General features: G+C 47.8%; 2 protein-coding genes across 5 annotated transcripts in view; both read left to right on the top strand.

The window, feature by feature from the left end:
- Positions 1 to 1,779: 1,779 nt before the first annotated feature.
- LOC146049412 (acyl-coenzyme A thioesterase 1-like) lies at positions 1,780 to 12,394 on the top strand. The gene is made up of 3 exons (XM_083165943.1): positions 1,780 to 5,786; positions 8,895 to 9,097; positions 10,683 to 12,394. The coding sequence occupies exons 1-3, from the start codon at positions 5,330 to 5,332 to the stop codon at positions 11,283 to 11,285; spliced, it is 1,263 nt and encodes a 420-aa protein (XP_083022069.1). The 5' UTR covers positions 1,780 to 5,329; the 3' UTR covers positions 11,286 to 12,394.
- A 2,509-nt stretch (positions 12,395 to 14,903) lies between these two features.
- Positions 14,904 to 18,816, top strand: part of LOC146049411 (cytosolic phospholipase A2 beta-like) — a 109,348-nt gene continuing 105,435 nt past the window's right edge. For 2 of the 4 annotated variants that reach the window (XM_083165939.1, XM_083165942.1), the window contains exon 1: positions 18,087 to 18,258. In XM_083165939.1, coding sequence (XP_083022065.1) covers positions 18,241 to 18,258 — 18 coding nt within the window. In that variant the 5' untranslated portion in view covers positions 18,087 to 18,240. Of the gene's footprint in view, positions 16,157 to 18,086; positions 18,259 to 18,816 lie in introns of those variants that run through there. The other 2 variants (XM_083165941.1, XM_083165940.1) reach the window with 2 other exon arrangements.

Raw genomic sequence — 18,816 nt, forward strand, 5'->3', positions numbered from 1 at the left:
ACATGTGTCAATCATTCTGGGAGTGTGTGTTTAATGCGGGGTGGAGTTTTATGTGTGACCGCGCCCAGCATTATACACACACTCCCAGATAATACACAGATGTGGCTAAAATATATAACACAGGGATCACCACACCCTGGGAGCCAGCTCCGCCGCGGCTATTTCTAAACAGGAGCCGGCATTGCGAACCAGCACTTCAGCCCGGTCCGCTCCCCCGCAACCCCACACAGCGACCCACCCACGCTCATAGCCGTAGCAACCCACTTCCTCACACATGCTCCGGTAGTTGCACTTTGCACCGCCTATTCACCCCGGGACTGTCTTTTCCGGTAGCCAACCACCGAGCATGGCCTCCAGCACCTCTAGCCAGATCCCCCAACACCTGCCCCTGCTGCTCACCCAGGACGGGGTGCTGCTGCCCGGCTCCAGCATACGGTGCAGTGTGAACACCCCCGGGAACATGGAGCTGGTACGGAGCCGCCTGCTGCGGGGAAGAGCACCATCATCAATGTCGTCCCCAACACCTTGGACCTGGCCACAGACAGCGAGGAGATGCCAACCATGCACAGGTATCACAGTTCCTGGTGCTACCCCTCTGCTGGTACTTGTCCCAGGTGCTAGGACCTGTCCCAGGTGCTATCCCTTTGCTAGGACCTGTCCTAGGTGCTATCCCTTTGCTAGGACCTGTCCCCAGTGCTGTCCCTAAACTTGGACTTGTCCCAGGTGCTGTCCCCACTCCCCTCTGCTAGGACCTGTCCCCAGTGCTAGGACCTGTCGCAGGTGCTATCCCTTTGCTAGGACCTGTCCCCAGTGCTGTCCCTAAGCTAGGACTTGTCCCAGGTGCTGTCCCCACTCCCCTCTGCTATGACCTGTCCCCTGTGCTAGGACCTGTCCCAGGTGCTATCCCTTTGCTAGGACCTGTCCCCAGTGCTGTCCCTAAGCAGAGACTTGTCCCAGGTACTACCTCTCTATTCGGACCTGTGGCCGCTGATGGGACCTGTCCCAGGTGCTGTCCCCTGAGAGCATGCTCCGCACAGTGCTGCGGAGTGCGCACAATGCCTGCTACCCCTGCAGCCACGATTGCGAAGCTCCCACTCCCCTCCCAGTCACCTACTACCTCTGCAGTGCCGCTACCCTAACAACCACCACTGCACTCACCACGCCACCAAAATCCCTAACCCAACACACCCCTTCCGGCCAACACCATACCTCCCACACCCCAAAATTAAACACCTTCATCCACAAATAACAAACAAAATTCACATTAAAATTTAATGTGACAACTTCAGTTTACTTTATGTAGTTAAGTAGGAAGTTCAGATAATGATGATCCCTACTCTAAAGAACCATGGCCCTTATTCTGGTTGGTGCGGCCAGAGCCGCACACGGTGCTCCGGCCGCACAAACCAATCCCCGCCCACACTACGGATCGCCACGGCCGTCCGTACACGGACGGCTGGCGATCCGCACGAAAATGGTGGAGGCGTACGCCTCCACCATGGTGGGAGCTGCCCCCTGCATTCGATGGTCGTCGACCATCGAAGGCAGGTCCGCACGCCCCAGCAGCTCCCGCAAGCTGAGACCACACGGACAATCGTCCGTGTGTTAGCTTGTATGGGGGCTGAAAGCTGACATCCGGCGACGTCAGCTTTCCGCCCCCATGAGTTGCGTCATACCCTCATTACCATGCATACGCCCCGCGTTTGCATGGGAACGCCCATGAAACGCGGGGCGTACACATAGGGAAATGAGGGTATGAAGCCCCTCACGCCCCCTTTGCGGCGGACGAAATACGTCTGCGGCGAAGGGGGCTGCACATGCGCAGATTGACCTCTGCGCATGTGCAGAATAAAAACATCGGCGGTACGGCCGCACGCGGGCCGTACCGTCCGAATTAGAATAAGGGCCCATGTTCTAATATTAAGTAGGAACATACACAGTGGCAGAGCTCCAATGTACTTTAACAATAGGGCTGTGGCTAAAGTCAAGTTGGATAAAGGACTTCTGACATCACCACCATGTGACCCGTGACATCAGGTGGAGAAGCAGTATCGGCTCAGGTTATAAATTTGCGGGTTCGCCAAGTGTCCATGTGGAGAGTAAAATTACTACAGTAGTTGCTAGATTCTAGTGGCCTAAAGGACCTTTGCCAACTAACCACCAGACAAGTGACACCAGGGGGAGAAGAAAGGTCGGAGAGCTCGCACAGTCACAATTTACATCACCGGCTATTGCCATTAGTAACCAGGTGGCGAGCGAATCATAAGCTCCTCCCCCTGTGCTTGTGATGTCAGGAGTCCTTACTCCCATTAGGCCATCTAGACCTAATTAAAGTGATACCCCACTGACCTTGCACCCTGCTGTGATGGATCACATAATGGTGACGTAAAAGATCCTATAGCCCACTTGGATCCTAGCATCTACCTTAGCAATGCTTAGTGACTGTTGTCTTCAGATATATTTGGCACCTTCCATGCTTTTTGGGGCTATAACACTGATCAAATGGCTGTGGGCATAAGTAGTGGGGAGCAGGTGAGTACTGTGGGTTATTAGTGAAGAGCAGGGAAGTACTGTGGGTTAGTAGTGGGGAGCCAGGGAGTAAAGTATGTTAGTAGTTGGAAACAGAGAAGTACTGTGGGTTGGTAGTGTGGGTGCCGGGAAGTACTGTGGGGTGATAGTGGGGAGCTGGGAATAACTGGGTTAGTAGTGTGGAGTAGATTGGGTTTCAGTGAGTACTTTGGGTTAGTAGTTGGGAAGTACCGTGAGTGCTGGGGAGTACCCTGGGTTGGTAGTGTGAGTGCTGGGGAGTAACCTGGATTGGTAGTGTGAGTGCTGGGGAGTACCCTGGGTTGGTAGTATTGAAGTACATTTATTTATATATGCAAAGTCTATCTAATTTATTCATTTCGCACGCAACCAAATAATTGAATGTCTAGATTTATAACCAATGAATATTATTTATGAATGTAAACTGATGAAACTGTATCATGGATTACAAAATATAACAATACAGGTATTTATACATAATAACGATTATTGCTCCAGCATCCTTAAATAAAGCTAACCTCAGTTATATGTGTATGCGAATACAGCGCAGGAGGGGGCGTGGCTATGAAGCAGCCATTTTGTGATACCAAGTCTTTGTGTCCGCCATTTTGTGTACTGCCGCATGGCACACAAAGGAACCTTATTGTCGGCCATTTTGGCCAGAACACATGTAAATCTGCGGCATGGCATTCCTCCATCTTAGCACACAAAGGAAACCTTAGCAAAAGACTATTAACTTGCACATCCATCACACACATTAAACCTATTGCACACACACTTAATATATATTTAATCTGTCTATGCACTTCCGCACAGAACACCCAAATAGTACCACACAATCCAAGGACCAATCACATCACAATCACATCACAAGCTATTACCCACACACCATCCGAGCATCACGCTATCCACATTTCTTACATATACGTAGGCTCCATCAGATAGTCTATCCAGACACTCTTACTGGACATCACACAAAGCACTCGCACTCTGTTCTTTCATAGCCTTACACATGCATTCAAACACCAAGAATCCCTTTGAGAACAACACACTCACTTTCATACAAAGAGTCCATACCATATACTACAGAACTCCTTTGCAACCAATTCCTTAATCACACAGTGGCTAGTCCACACATCAATGTTAACCGATTAACTACACAAAAGCCACACTGCAGGCCTGAGCCTGAGCACATGTCTACAATTGATTCTAGGCCTACACTTTGTCCACATGTAAACGTACACAGCTATCTCTACCAATTTAAACATATCCTTGCTCACAAATCATAACAGCTACACATACCCATATGTATATCTACCGACTGCTGCTGCTATATAGCTATTGTGAACCACAATACAATCCATGAACTACAGGCTAGCTATACCTCATTCACACAGATCATTCTTAACTACAGACAGAAGCTTTCTTTGTCCAAACCATCGGTAAACATACGCTGGGCCTATGCACATGTGTTTATCTCTATGGACAACTAAAAATGGAAGTTAACTATTATATAACTCTCTAGCATAATCCAGATTACATAACCGGGGTCCTAGTACACAATTCAGTTAGATGATACATAATACTTATCAAATCCATATGTTATGGAAGGAGCCTCCCGGTGAAGCGAGCCCCATCCTCTCTGTGTCTTTCGAACAGCAAGTGGCAAAGTTTCTCTCTTGCTTAAGCAAGAGAAGTCTCGGGGGAGGGGAGAATCTATTCATTCAACAGGTTTCACTTGCCTTTGTTTACAGTATCCTATGACTGGCTTAGCTGCTTTCCAGAGAACCATTCATTCATTAGCCTACAGACACGCCCCCTGATACTGTATTTCCTGGCTGACTTACTGGTGTAAGGGAATGCTAATGACTTCATTTCTAATGCTGGTTTAAGAATATGCTACTACTAACAATATCCACTGTAATATTCCTCTGCAATGTGATATGGAATTCTAATAACTGTCATCTGACAGTTATTATAATTTCGCACATTTTGAGTCCAAACATGACATTATGTTATATCTAAAAATATGTAAATTAATATTCGATCTTTTCCTTACTTATGAGATATGAATAATATTTATCTCAGACTATATTAATTTAGTGGGCATGATTATAATTATGATTTATGGAAATTATATGCTGGGAGAAATTAGGTATTGACAGTAGTGTGGGTGCTGGGGAGTACTTTTGGTTGGTAGTGGACAGCCGGGGAGTACTGTGGGTTGGTAGTGTGCATGCCAGGGAGTACTGTGGGTTGGTAGCGTGGATGCTGGGGAGTACTGTGGGTTGGTAGCGTGGATGCCGTATAGTACTTGGGGTTTGTTAGTGTGAGGAAATACTGTGGGTTCAGAGGCGGAACTACCATTGGTGCAGCAGGTGCATTGGCATGTTGTGAACTAGGGTTGGAATGAAGGAGGGGGCCCAAATAGAATTTTGCCCCTGGGCCAACCACTCACAAGTTCCGCCACTGTGTGGGTTACATAGACTACTGGGCCCTGCCTCTTCCATAGTACTGATGCTAAAAAGCGATTTTTCCCTTGGTGATACATACTGTAGTGTAGGCCTACATGAGAAGATAAATGGGCAATTCATAGTGCATGAAGGTGACCGGGCTCCCTGGGATCTGCATTCTGCACCTGGGCTCTGTGCTTTGGACTTTGACCACTTCTATGGTGACTTGAGCAGCAGCAGCTCCGGGCTCCCTTCCCCGCTGTGTACCCGTGATCAGAGCTCCGGCTCCCGCTGCCTATACGCTGTGTGTGCACCGCTGCTGCTGTCCCATGTCCTCCGCCACCCTGCGCCTTTCCCCGGGCCGCTGCCTCTTTGATGCCCCCCTGAGGCTCCGGGCGTCAGGTCTGAGCCCCGGACAGGACGTCACCCTCCACACCGCACTGACCGATGAAGGAGGGGAGATATTCTCTTCCCTCGCCCGCTACAGAGCTGGGAGCGGCGGGGAGCTGGACTTGACCTGTAGCCCGGCTCTGGAGGGGGGCAGCTTTACCGGCGTGGAGCCCGAGGGGCCCTTGTGGGCGCTGGAACCCCGCACTGCCTACAGGAGGCTGATGAAGAAGGATGTGGAGACTCCGTTCCAGCTGCGCTTCTCCCTGCGCCAGGGCCACGGGGAGCCCGGGCCTCTCCTAGCGTCAGCCGCCCAGGAGAGGAGCTTCATGGGGGAAGGGGTTACCCGGGTCCCGGTGCGGGAGGGGAGTGTCCGGGGCAGCCTGTTCCTCCCAACCGGTGAGTAGGAGATGGGCAGCGGCAAGGAAGAGATGCCCCCGCCCGGTAATAGCTGTCAGGCTGGTTCCTACTCATGAGGCTGCTGTATAGTTAGTGTACTGTACAGAATATAGTGTACAACTCTGTATAGTATAAGTATAGCATAGTTTACAGGATATAGTAAAGTATACAGTACAGATCATGGTATAAATTACAGTATAGTGTACAGAATTTAGTATAGTTTAAAGTACATTATTCTGACAAGTTGGTGCCACAGGCAAAATTAACTAGATCCTTAGGACTTGCTGCAGCATCTTGCAGCTCTACAGGCTGCAAGATGCTGCAGCAAGCTCTATGGCAGCAATACTGGCTACAGGGTGCCCCTCTGATACCATGGCATTGCTGATCGTAATAGTATCACTGGTACACCGCTATTTATGGCTAACCTATGAATTTCCTAGCTGTATTCCTTCCTTGTACTTTGGATGTTAGACATTGAGCACTGACTTGCAACCGGTCTCTTCCATCACAGTGGATCCCTTGGATTTAATTCCTAATCAGGATTACATGTCTAATATAAAACAAGCTAGTTGGTGATACTGGTAAAATATTCAATTTGACTTCAAGTGACAGCCAACCCTGTAGACTAATGTGGTGCCTCTCCACTGAGCAGTATTCTTCTGGGACCTTGTTCAAATTCCATACCTGGGTACACACTACACACAATGGACAAAATTGAATTGACTAAGGCCACTGATCATAGCCAATCTGCTGCACGAACCGCTTAGGCCGCTATGGGACGTGGCTTTCGGACCAGTCCTGGTTTCAAAAATACCAGGGACAGAAAGACTAGTGGTGCACCATATTTTTGGAACCAGCATTGAACTCCAAAAGCCATGTGGGTAATGCCATAGTCACCGGGCACTTCTTATATAAGGTCCCACGGCCGAAGCATTACCAATTGGTTGGTGCCCGGGGCTATCTCCGGCACCCGAAGGTGGTGGGTGCCGGGTGTAAAATTTAAGATTTAAAAATAAAGTATTGGGTTCTGCTGTGGAACTAAAAGTCCCAGCAAGCCTTCCCCAGTATCCATGGACTTGGAGAATCACAAGTCCCAGCATGGGGCATTAAAGAGCCCACAGGGACTTGTAGTCCTACAGCAAATCCAGGTACTTGTGTATTATCACGGCGCCCACTAAGCAAATAGCTGCATAGGAAAATGCGATCCAATGCGTTTGTTTTTTTTTACGAATTTATTCACTGCTCTTATGGCCCCAGGGAATCGCATCGCACCTCCTGCAAAATCACATGTGATTTTATAGGGTGCGATGCCATGCCATTAGCTATCCAGTTCTATGACATGCAATTAGGTTTAAATGACCCCCCCAACTATCCCCGCCACGTCGGCGTGGAGTTTATTTTATATAGTGTGGCGAGCGCAGCGAGCCACCAAGCCCGAAGTGTGGCGAGGGGACGCGGAATACATGTAAAGTAATCCACGGCCCCTCGCCACGCTTCGGGCTCGCTGCGCTCGCCACACTATATAAAATGAACTCCACGCCGACGTGGATAGTGGCGGTATGAAAAGGTCGGGAGGACGCGTTCCGCCGCCACTCGCGGGACTCGCTGTGCTCGCCATGCTTCGGGGTAGGGGGGGTCATTCAAACCTAATTGCATGGCATCCTAGTGTATAGCTAATAACATGGCATCGCACCCATAAAATCGCATTCGATTTTGCGGCAGGTGCAATGCGATGAGATCCCCTGGGGCCATAAGAGCAATGAATAAATTATTTTAAAATATCGCATGCCACTAAAACAGCCCATGCAATGCGATTTCCCTACACTAATGTACGTATGCTAATTGGGTACCGTGATAATACACAAGTACCCAAATCCAATACTCAAATAAATACACACACACACACGCGTGTACAGTATAGATTTATTTACATGCATGCACACACATATAACATACATATATATATACTCACCTATCTTGACATGTAAGTTTGGTCCTCTTCTCCAGTAGAATCCACTATGGACCTGTGAAAAGAAATTATACTCCCCTCCGTCAGTGTAGATCGGTCCTCTAGGCAATCCAAGGGTTAAAAAAACCCTGCAAAACAGCCATATCCAGCGTGGTATTTCCTGAAATATTGGCAGGTTACATTCGACCTGCTGTATTTAATATTTCTGACATTGGGAAGATTATTAGAACACATTGAATATGCCCCAAAGCGGTAATAGAAAGCTTGTCTGTGTATTGTACCTGTGGCCTGCACCATTACAGCTACACACTCAGCCAGCTCATGCTTTTGACAAGTGTTAATAGTATATATCTGTCACAAGCAGTCATATTTAGGACACCAGGACATTCACCATCACTGCTGGTGGGCTTTTTTTGTCTGCTGATTTGCTGATACAACTAATGCTGGGGTGACATGTCACAACATTATCGACCTACGTGGATCAAATTTCAAGGCATCATAAAGGTTGTTGGATTCCAACTAGAGTCATTACCAATGATGAGTAGATCCTTGCTGTAAGCAAGAGGGGAGAATTATCTCAGTGTCAATAACCAACCTTGTGCAACATCAGAGACCATAAGAAAAAACATGTCAGCTGATGTCTGACTGAGGGTCTCCATAGGAAACTGGCATAATACCACACCGCTAGCATGTGAAAGAGAAAATAGGTTCAAAATCCCTCATTCTGAAAAAAATAAAAAGCTGACTGTAGGATTTGAACCTTGTATTATTCATCTGCCCACTGTGTCTGCATAGCCCTCAAGCAAGCATGAAAATCAGTCAGGTACAAGAATTATGATAATTGCTTTGGTTGCATAGATAAACATGTATTACATATTTAGGTTAATCTGCTGGGCAGGGCTCAGAACTGCTTACAAAAGGCCTGATTCCCGTCGGCTTGGTTCTCGGCAGGCACCGATGTTGAAACGCTGCGCATATTCGCTAATGCTTCGTCAAACTTAAAATGATTTTGGGCCCGCACGCTACCCTGCGAATGGATGTTTATGCAAAACCCATTGGCAGTGCGGTGGGAATATTCGCTGGGGGACGGGCATTCGCACTACAGTAAAGTAACGTGATGTGTTTGGTTTCCTATGCAGGGAGCGGCCCATTTCCTGCCATTATAGACCTATATGGAACAGGTGGAGGTCTCGTAGAACACAGGGCCAGCCTGCTGGCCAGCCATGGCTTCCTAACTATGGCACTGGCATATATTGATTATGATGACCTCCCAAACAACCTTGGTGGCCTTCACTTGAATTACTTCAGAGACGCACTGGAGTTCATAATGCATCACCCAAAGGTATTTCTGTACTTAAGGTTTATATATGATAATATTTTCACTATGTCCTTCATCGTTTAGGTTTGCGTCTACCACATTTGTACAAAGGGCCTTATTCATTGATGTATGCAAAGGCATTTGCAGGTTAAGATCTCTGCGCCCTGGAAAACAAACTTGCTACAGCTAGAGTCCCATAGACACACTGCGTCAGGTAGAGCCCCATAGACACACTGCGTCAGGTAGAGCCCCATAGACACACTGAGTCAGGTAGAGCCCCATAGACCTACTGCGTCAGGTAGAGCCCCTTGGACACACTGCACTAGGATTACATACACCGCAATGCCCATTACATATTATGCACACCGTTATGCCTATTGCACATTCTGCCACACACCGTAATGTCCATTTCATATTACACCACACAGTTTTGCCACTTAAGTGCTGATTACCTACACACTTGATGCCAGACTTTACATGCTTGTTGCCAGTGGTTTCATGCTTTCTGACAGGGGTTACATGCTTGTTACCAGGGGGAGTCCCTCTATGCATGCGCAAAGATGCTTGTGACTCCGGGGCATGCAGGGAGGGATCCACTTTGTTATCCTCCACAGCAAAGCCCTGCAAGGAGGGGCTTTAGTACATTTAAAAATGTGGTAAAAACCCAGTAAACACATTTTTTACAGCTTTCTTTCTTTACTACATCCTGCCCTCTGTCTCTCCTGTAGCTGTATTGCGGAGGTGGTACACGGATTGACCTTGTAGTCATTTTGACAGACAGGATCCTAAACATAATTATGCTGGAAAAGGTTAGGCTGCAGGAAGGGACGGTTAGAGTAAGGATACGGGGAGAGGGTTAGGCTGGGAAAGCGAGGGTTAGGCTGCGGGGAGAGGTTTATGGTTAGTCTGCAGGAAGGGACGGTTAGAGTTAGGCTACGGGGAGAGGGTTAGGCTGGGGAAGCGGGGGTTAGGCTGTAGAGAACGGTTTATGGTTAGTCTGCTGGGAAGGGCCGGTTAGGCTGCTGGAAGGGATGGTTAGGGTTAGGCTGCGGGGAGAGGTTTATGGTTAGTCTGCAGGGAAGGGACGGTTAGAGAAAGGCTACGGGGAGAGGGTTAGGCTGGGGAAGCGGGGGTTAGGCTGTAGAGAACGGTTTATGGTTAGTCTGCTGGGAAGGGCCGGTGAGGCTGCTGGAAGGGATGGTTAGAGTTAGGCTGCAGGGAGAGGTTTATGGTTAGTCTGCGGGAAGGGATAGTTAGAGTTAGGCTACGGGGAGAGGGTTAGGCTGGGGAAGCGAGGGTTAGGCTGCAGGGAGAGGTTTATGGTTAGTCTGCGGGAAGGGATAGTTAGAGTTAGGCTACGGGGAGAGGGTTAGGCTGCGGGGAGAGGTTTATGGTTAGTCTGTGAGAATAGTGTTAGGGTTAGTTAGTTGCTGGTTTCTGCAGGAATTATTGCAGTCAGAATACCGGTGTCAGTGTTCGAACCAATGGGATCTTCACTGCCAGTATCTTGTAATTATTGACGATCTCTAAGGCAAATTTTGGAAAGACTGAGGGAAGAATATAAGAATTAGTATAGGATGACTGACACTGTGTCTGTTTTTTTTTTTAGGTGAACAAACAAGGACGAATTGGGATAATAGGCCTTTCTAAAGGTGCAGAACTGGCCATCACCATAGCAACCTTCTTTCCTGGGATTAAGGCAGTTGTCAGTGTCTCTGGCTGCAATGCCAACACTTTTGCCTCATTACCATGTGAGGATATTGTGCTGCCATGTCTGGGGTTCAGCCCAGAGAAGATCAAGTTCACAGAAGCTGGTGCAATGGATTTTTCAGAGTCCATGGATGACCCTATGGACCCAGCATGCAAAGAGTGCCTCATTCCTGCCGAAAGATCCTCTGCTGCCTTCCTGCTGTTTTCTGGACTGGACGACAAGAACTGGCCCAGTGCATCGTATAGCAAACAGCTGGTTGCACGTCTCACTGAGCACAAGAAGGACGTGGAAGCTTATTACTATCCAGGAGCTGGCCACATCTTGGAACCTCCTCATTTTCCACTGTGCAGAGCGTCCAACCACAAGCTGTTGGGTATGCCTGTGTTGTGGGGAGGGCAGCTGAAAGCACATGCCAGAGCACAGGAGGACGTGTGGAAAAAGATCCAGAGTTTTTTCTCCAAGCACCTTAAGCAAGATAATGGCATACAGAGCCACCTGTAGGCCCTTCCGGGGGATTTATGGTGCGTGTATGCCTTTCTAAACAGCTGTGGTAACCCTAATAAAAAAATGGGTACTCTTTACCTAGAAGGGCGCCCATCGCGGGCATCGCATGCCATTATAATGGCATGCGATGCGACCGATGCGATGCCCGCGATTTTACATAGAAATACTTTTTAAAATGTAAATCGCGTCGGTCGCATCGCATGCGACCAACAAATCGCATGCGATGCGACCGACGCGATTACCGCGATTTCCCATAGGGAACAATGTTAAATGTCCCAATTGACCCGATTTTCCATAGGGAACAATGTTAAATGGCCCAGCGCAGCGAGCCACCGAGCCCGAAGCGTGGCGAGCGGACGCGGATACCTTCACAGGTATATGCGTCCCCTCGCGGGCTTCACAGGTGTCCGCGTCCCCTCGCCACGCTTTCTATTCTCAACTCCATGCCGACGTGGATAGTGGGGGTATGAAAAGGTCGTAGGACGTGTACCGCCGCCCCTCGCGGGCTCGCTGCGCTCGCCACGCTTCAGGTTCACGTTGATTGTGGGGTGCTGTTAACAATTGGGGGGGCCATTTTACACTTCAGGGTGCCTATTTGGCCTCTGTGGGCCATTTAACATTGTTCCCTATGGAAAATCAGGTCAATTGGGACATTTAACATTGTGTCAAACTCTACAATCAAAAGGTCGACAACAAATGGTCGACAGGGTCCAAAGGTCATCATAGATCGATGTGTGTTTTTCATGTTTTTTTGGTGTTTATGTTGGTGTTTACCAACCTTAAAAAATCATGTCGACCTTTTGTCCATGTCAACATTTTGACCATTTCGACCTTTTGAATAGTTGTCGACCTTCTCATTGTCTACTCTACGTAGACACTGTAGATCTAAAGCCTCGATACCATAAAAAAAGAAAACCGTAGCAATAGAATGCTACTACAATTGTACATCATATAAATAATAAACTGGGTTGTTCTTATGATGAGACCCGAACCACTCAGAAAGGACCTGAGATATTCCGCAGTCTTCTACACTGTATTCGTGATCCAATAATATTTCAGGATGTGTTATTTCCTATAATAAAAAAAGCAGTAGTGCTTTCACAGTGTATGTGGCCTTTCGCTTGGATGGACAGAAAGAGATCAATTTACCTTTTTTTGCTGCACCCGAGGACGCAACCCATGCCATGTGCCCACTGGCCTTGGCAATTTTTTTGGAATGCTGGGCATCGCTGCTCCTTTCACACCCCCAAATGGCAGCAACCAGTCAGGCTGCAGTTAAGGGGGCACTGTGTGAGTGATCTTGCACACAGAGATCTGCACTTGCACAGATTTTAGAACCTCAGAATGTAGGCAAACCACTAAGGGCCAGATGCACTAAGATTCAAAAGCGATAAATGGAGAGTGATAAACAACCAGCCAATCAGCTCTTGCCTGACATTTTTAAAACCCACCCTGTAACATGTCAGTTAGAAGGTTATTGGCTGGTTGTTCCATTTGATCACTTTTGAAACTTAGTGCCTAGTTCTGGCCCTATGTGTTTATTTTATGTTCACACACGCTTTTGCGGGTTCATTTCTTCATAGAGTTAAAAGTGAGTGATAACCGCCTACATAGCCTGGAAGTAGCCCAGAGTGGAGACACTGGTGGAGGTTTCGGGGGACTGGGCTTACACATCATTCGGCTCCTCCCCCATCTGCCCGGCACTGCAGTTCCAGGGAATCTTTCCCCAGCCTGCTTGCTTTACTAGGAAGCAGGTGAGATGCAGGAAACTTATCTACTCTTCAGTGGGTATGGAGTACTACCCGCAAAATCGGGAGTCTCACTCAATTTCCAGGAGTATAGGCAAGCATTTAGTGAGTACAATCTCCATCTAAACTGTATGTTATAACAGCCACATTAAGCCTTATAAAGAAAGCAAATGGTGTAATTATATCCTACAGTAATTCATATATAGTATATACTGTGTATATATAACTTGTAGAATAATTGTCCTCTGAAAAAGAGGCGGATTTACTGTAGACCTCATGGGGCCTTAGGCTAGATACTGGTTTGGGCCCCTCCTCCCTCTAACAATCCCTAATATTTTTGCTGCTGATTGCCCATGAACAATCTACCGATAAATTCTCAGTTGTGTAAACATCGGCATTACGTACAATTCTGAATCAGGCTCTAGGTCTTTCAGAAGTAGGCGTAATACCTGTGTCACATTCAGGGCCACCACTAGAAATGTTGGGGCCCAGGACCGATCTACAGTGCCATATCTCCGGCCTGCCAGCACCTCGCCTCCCCCTACCCCATTATGATTACTTACCATCACCCGCGTCACGGCATCATCCTCCCCTCCAGAGGCCGGGGCCCGGGAAAGCTGTACCCAGGGTACCCCCCTGTCGGCGGCCCTGGTCACATTTACAGGGATGAAACCATTTTGTGTGTCCATACATTTTTTATTTTAGAAAATAACATCAAAGGGAGTGCAGGCCGGTCCATGTGATGTCATGCGGTAGTCGCACAATGCTCCTCTAGGAATGTTTTGAATGGCCAGGATATTTCTATGGGGCCCTTTGGGACCTGCTGGGCCCTTGGCAGACACCTTTGTTGTCTTGTGGAAATCCACCTTTGCCTGTCTGTGTGATGTGTCTGTGGGTGGGACATTATGAGCCTCACTGGGAGCAGAGGCTGACGTGCCGTAATATGAACGTCTGAGCGATGGTGCTATGTATTACATATACTGTAGGGCAAGGACCGGCAACTGGTGGACCGCGGTCCACCTCCGGACCGCAAAGGATAGAAAAGTGGACCGTCTAAACTTCTGAAACTAGCAATGCGGCGCTGCTAGATTCAGGAGTTTAGACGGTCAGCTTTTCTATCCGCCTGCAGCGGTCCCAGGGATGCATTGCGGCTGGTGCGCGGGTGATGTCGCCGCGCTCGTGCGCAGCGAGTGAGATCAGTCGGCAGCAGCAGGATCGGACACCCGGCTCGCCGTCCTGATTCTTCACTATAGGATTGTGCTATCAACTGCCCGACGTATGCTTACCGGGCTCATCCCGGTTACAGCGCCAACAGCACATACGCGGTGTTTACCCTCAGCAGCAGGAGATGATACCCGGTTTGTAGAGGGCGTCCAAAGAGCCTTTCACAATCCTGCTCCTGTCGTCTATTAAAGGACTGTGCTACCTACTGCCCGACGCACGCTTCCGGGCCGTTCTTCTGGTTACATTTACACCTGAGAGAGACGCTGCATCGCTTTTGGAGGTGTGTGGGAACATAGGAACATGGTTCAGGAATTACAAGTAATAAATATATACGAAATATATATATATTTATTTATTTACAGTCTCTATATATATATATATATATATATATATATATATATATATATATATATATTTATTTTTTCTGGACCTCGATCAAAATAATTATAAATATACGGACTCCAGTGAAAATTACTTGCCTACCCCGCTGTAGGGTGATATTTGACAATAACAATGGGGTAGATGTATTAAGCTTTAACAAGAGATAAATCCAAGGGTGATAAGGAGAGATAAACGTCCAGCCAATCACCTGCTAACTGCCATGTTACAGGCTGTGTTTGAAAAAAGTCAGTAAGGAGCTGATTGGCTGGACGTTTATCTCTCCTTATCACCCTGGCATTTATCTCTTGTTAAGGCTTAATACATCTGCCCCAATGTATCTTGTTTTGTAACTGTCTCACAGCAAGTCAGAGGATTCCTTTCATATACATTTGGCTTGGTATCTGGTCCTTACGTCGACAGTAATAACAATCAGTCGACCTCTGTTGTCTAACAGGCATTAGATCTACATGGTTGAACGGTATCTATGACACTATTGAGATAATATTTGGTCGACATTAGTTTTCCATTCTTTTATAACTTTCTCTTACTGTACTATCCAGGTGGATTATGCTTGTGAACGATAATCTGCCCGACTACGATTGAGATGCAGTGCACTGATTGAGGGCCCTTATGCTAAAGGTAAAACATTGACACCCCAAAAACTAACCTTCTTATGTAGAACTCGTGCAAGTTGACCTTATTGAGTCAACCAAGACACTGTCGACATTTTTACTGTCAACCTAATGAACCGTACCCAATTGTCTTTTTCCGTCTTGATGCCTTTTGTAAAAATAACAGGAACACAAGTGTTTATTTCTGACCTACTATATAATGGGATTTGCCAATAACTTCATATAAAATCATATCCCTAAAACGTTCTGTGGCAGGGAGAGCATACTTCCACATGAAGGGAATGTAGAGGATCCGGTCCAGGTTTTAGAGCAGCAGAAGCAGCAGGAAAACTGATGTGATCATGGTTGGGCTGATTAGCAGCACCTGTGCTTTCCTTATATAACACACTAAGGGGGTTATTCTGGTTCGTACGTTATTAACGCAGGCGCGGCGACTTCACAACGCTCACAGACGGGTCTTTCCGTGCGAAAAAACCTGTCCGCAAGAGTACGGTCATTGTGGGCAGCATAGGGGCGTGTTGAGCGGAGCAGCCGAAATAATGAGGGAAACTGGGTGTAAACATGGGCGTACACGGGGATGTGCACAAAAAATGTACGGTGCTACTACCGCTCGATCGGCGAAAGCACCGTGCATTTCGGACACAAAACAGGCAGCCGCCACCTCCAGACCATCCCTACAGATAATGCATGAGAGCGGACGCCTGGGTCTGCTAATTAACGCTGATTACTGGTCAAACACATACACCTGAATGTAATAAGCAATGCTGCAGCCTATTAAGTCCAAACCATTATTTCACTACCTGCAAGCCACACACAGCACTCAAACACATTGGAAGCATATCTTTCTACACTTCTCTACATGTAAAGGTTGGTTTCATTTAAGGTAAGAATCATTTTAAGACCTGCTTATATATGCCAAGGTAGTTATTTTGTAACCATTTACACACATTCAGTAAGTGTTTTCATATACTTTAAACAGCAGCACACTCAATCTACACAAGTCGACACGTGTCAACGTTTTCACTGTAATACAAACATAGTTTTTTTAATTATGATAAAAATACATAAACCACATCTAACAGCTACAAGGATGTGCCAGCAATGTTTTAAGGCCATGGCCACTATTTTGCACACAATCTTTGTATTGTGCCCAAAATACATAACTTTACCACTTTCTGATCTGCTATGAATTGTATGTAGTACACTCTGGATGTAAGATGCCACCAATCACATTATTGCAATCACATCTCTCTAACAAAGGATTCCTACATCTGCTTATGACACTGAAAACTCATATTTGTAACAATATTTTAACATGTCTGTTCACAAGCAATTTTATCATGTTTTGTCGACTCACACATCTTTAACATACCTGTACCAAGACCTGACTGGTTTTTTAGGGAGGACACATATGCATTCCTACACAAATGTCACTTTTGCCCCTTGTTTGCCTACCTCACCCACTCCATGAGGAAATCATTGTTCTGGACCTGCTTTTACCTACTAATGTAGGAGCTACCTCACCTGCACACAAACTGCTTTCTCACCTATTAAGTTCCTCTGCACATGTGCTGACACAAACTAATTAGCTGGGAAAAGTTGGATCTGAACATGTGAATGGCCATGGAGAGGGTTACACATGCAGCGGTGTAGCTGGGTGCCACAGTGCCCGGAGCAAGGGCATACTTTGCGCCCCCCCATTTTTAGCAGGCCAATAGCCACCCCACCTCAGTGGCAAACGCAGGATTTTCATGAGGGGGTTTCCACACACACACACACAACTATATTTTCACCAACTCACTTATAGCCAAACACACCCATTTCAAATACTGAAATATAATTAACATAATAAACTTTTTTTCAGTGCTGTGCTACTGTCAGGGCAGTCGAGAGCAATGTCGGGCCCCGTTAAAATTTTGTGGGCGTGGCCAAAGTGTGGGAGGTGTGGCCACCTCCCGCACTTAGGCCACACCCCCAAACTGTTTAGAGGAGGGTGAAAGAAACTTAACTCGGCAGCACACACCTATAGCATGTGCTGTGCTGACAGTAGGCTCAGTATGAGCTCACTCGCTGTCAGTGAGACACTCATGCTGAGCCTGCTATCAGCACAGCACATGCTGTAGAAATGTGTGCTACTGTTGCTACCTGAGAGGGACGGAGGGGGAAGGGAGGGGTCGGACCAGGGCCCTTGCAGGGCCCCTCCAGCAAGCCTGGGCCCGGGTAATTAGTACCCGCTCCCCCCCCCTCTCGGCTGCCCTGGCTACTGTACCTGGTGTCCCCTGTGCAGCCTGCACTGCACACCATCAAGGGGGGGAGGCAGTAGGCTCTGCATGCTGGGCTTTCAGCACTGCAGGCAGAAGCCAGGGTCATCAGCGCTGTGGCCGGGTGTCAGGGTCATCAGCACTGCGGTTGGGCGCCAGGGTCTCCAGCACTGCGGGTGGAAGCCTGACTTTCAGTGCTGCTCGCAGGAGACAGGGTTATAAGCGCTGTGGCCAGGTGTCACAGTCATCAGCGCTGCAGGTGGGCACCAGTGTCATCAGCGCTTGGGGCGGAAGCCTGACTTTCAGCGCTGCGGGCAGGAGACAGGTTTGGAGACAGGTTTGTCAGCGCTGCGTGTGGGCGCTGCAAGCGGGAGACAGTCTCCCGCTTGCAGCGCCCACACGCAGCGCTGACAAACCTGTCTCCCGCCCGCAGCGCTGATAACACAGTCTCCCGGAGACTGTGTTATCAGCGCTGCGGGCGGGAGACAGGTTTGTCAGCGCTGCGGGAGGGAGCCCCTGCCTCCCCTTTCACTGAGCACGGCAGTACGCCACTGAGGGCGGGCGGTGTACAGCAGGGCAGGGCAGGGCAGGGATGCCGTTTGCGGTGCGTGGCTCCGGCGCCCTGTCAGCTTACTGCGCCCGGAGCTAACGCTCCGCCCTAGCTACGCCTCTGTACACATGGCAAACTTCTACAACACTTCAATAAATGCACCAAAAGACCAAGGTCAGTAAGTACACATAAATGTATTATTTGTTTGAAAACAAGAAATTACACATACAACAAATGTTTTGTAATTGTGAAATTAAATTTATTTGCTGTTAAGCATCATAGCTTATTTGAAAATTTAATGGCATCAATAAAATTAAAACAAAATATATTTACAAAAAAAACAATCAGCCAGAACAATAAGTTGCATATCTCCAAACATGTGTTACCCAGCAACTGCAATGGTGAAATAAATGTGGACACCACAATACGACCTGCAACAACCAGGGAGAATACTAAGCACGATACACACCACCAAAAATAAAAATAAAATATTCATAAATAAGAGGTAGCACTGTGATAAAATTGAGCCCGTGTGCCAATTAAGTGTGATAGTGTGAATAATAATAACACGCATTTAGGTCCCGGTCTCCCACTTATGCTAATCCAGCTAATACCCCTTTTCCACTTGCAGTCCCGGGTCAGACCCGGGAATGTGTACCCGGATGCTTCCCGGGACACTACCCGGGAATGTACCCTTTCACACTGCATTCAGACCCGGGATCGACCCGGGAC

The sequence above is a fragment of the Crinia signifera genome, chromosome 12 (genome assembly GCF_055691185.1).
Source record: "Crinia signifera chromosome 12, ASM5569118v1, whole genome shotgun sequence".
Taxonomy (NCBI): domain Eukaryota; kingdom Metazoa; phylum Chordata; class Amphibia; order Anura; family Myobatrachidae; genus Crinia; species Crinia signifera.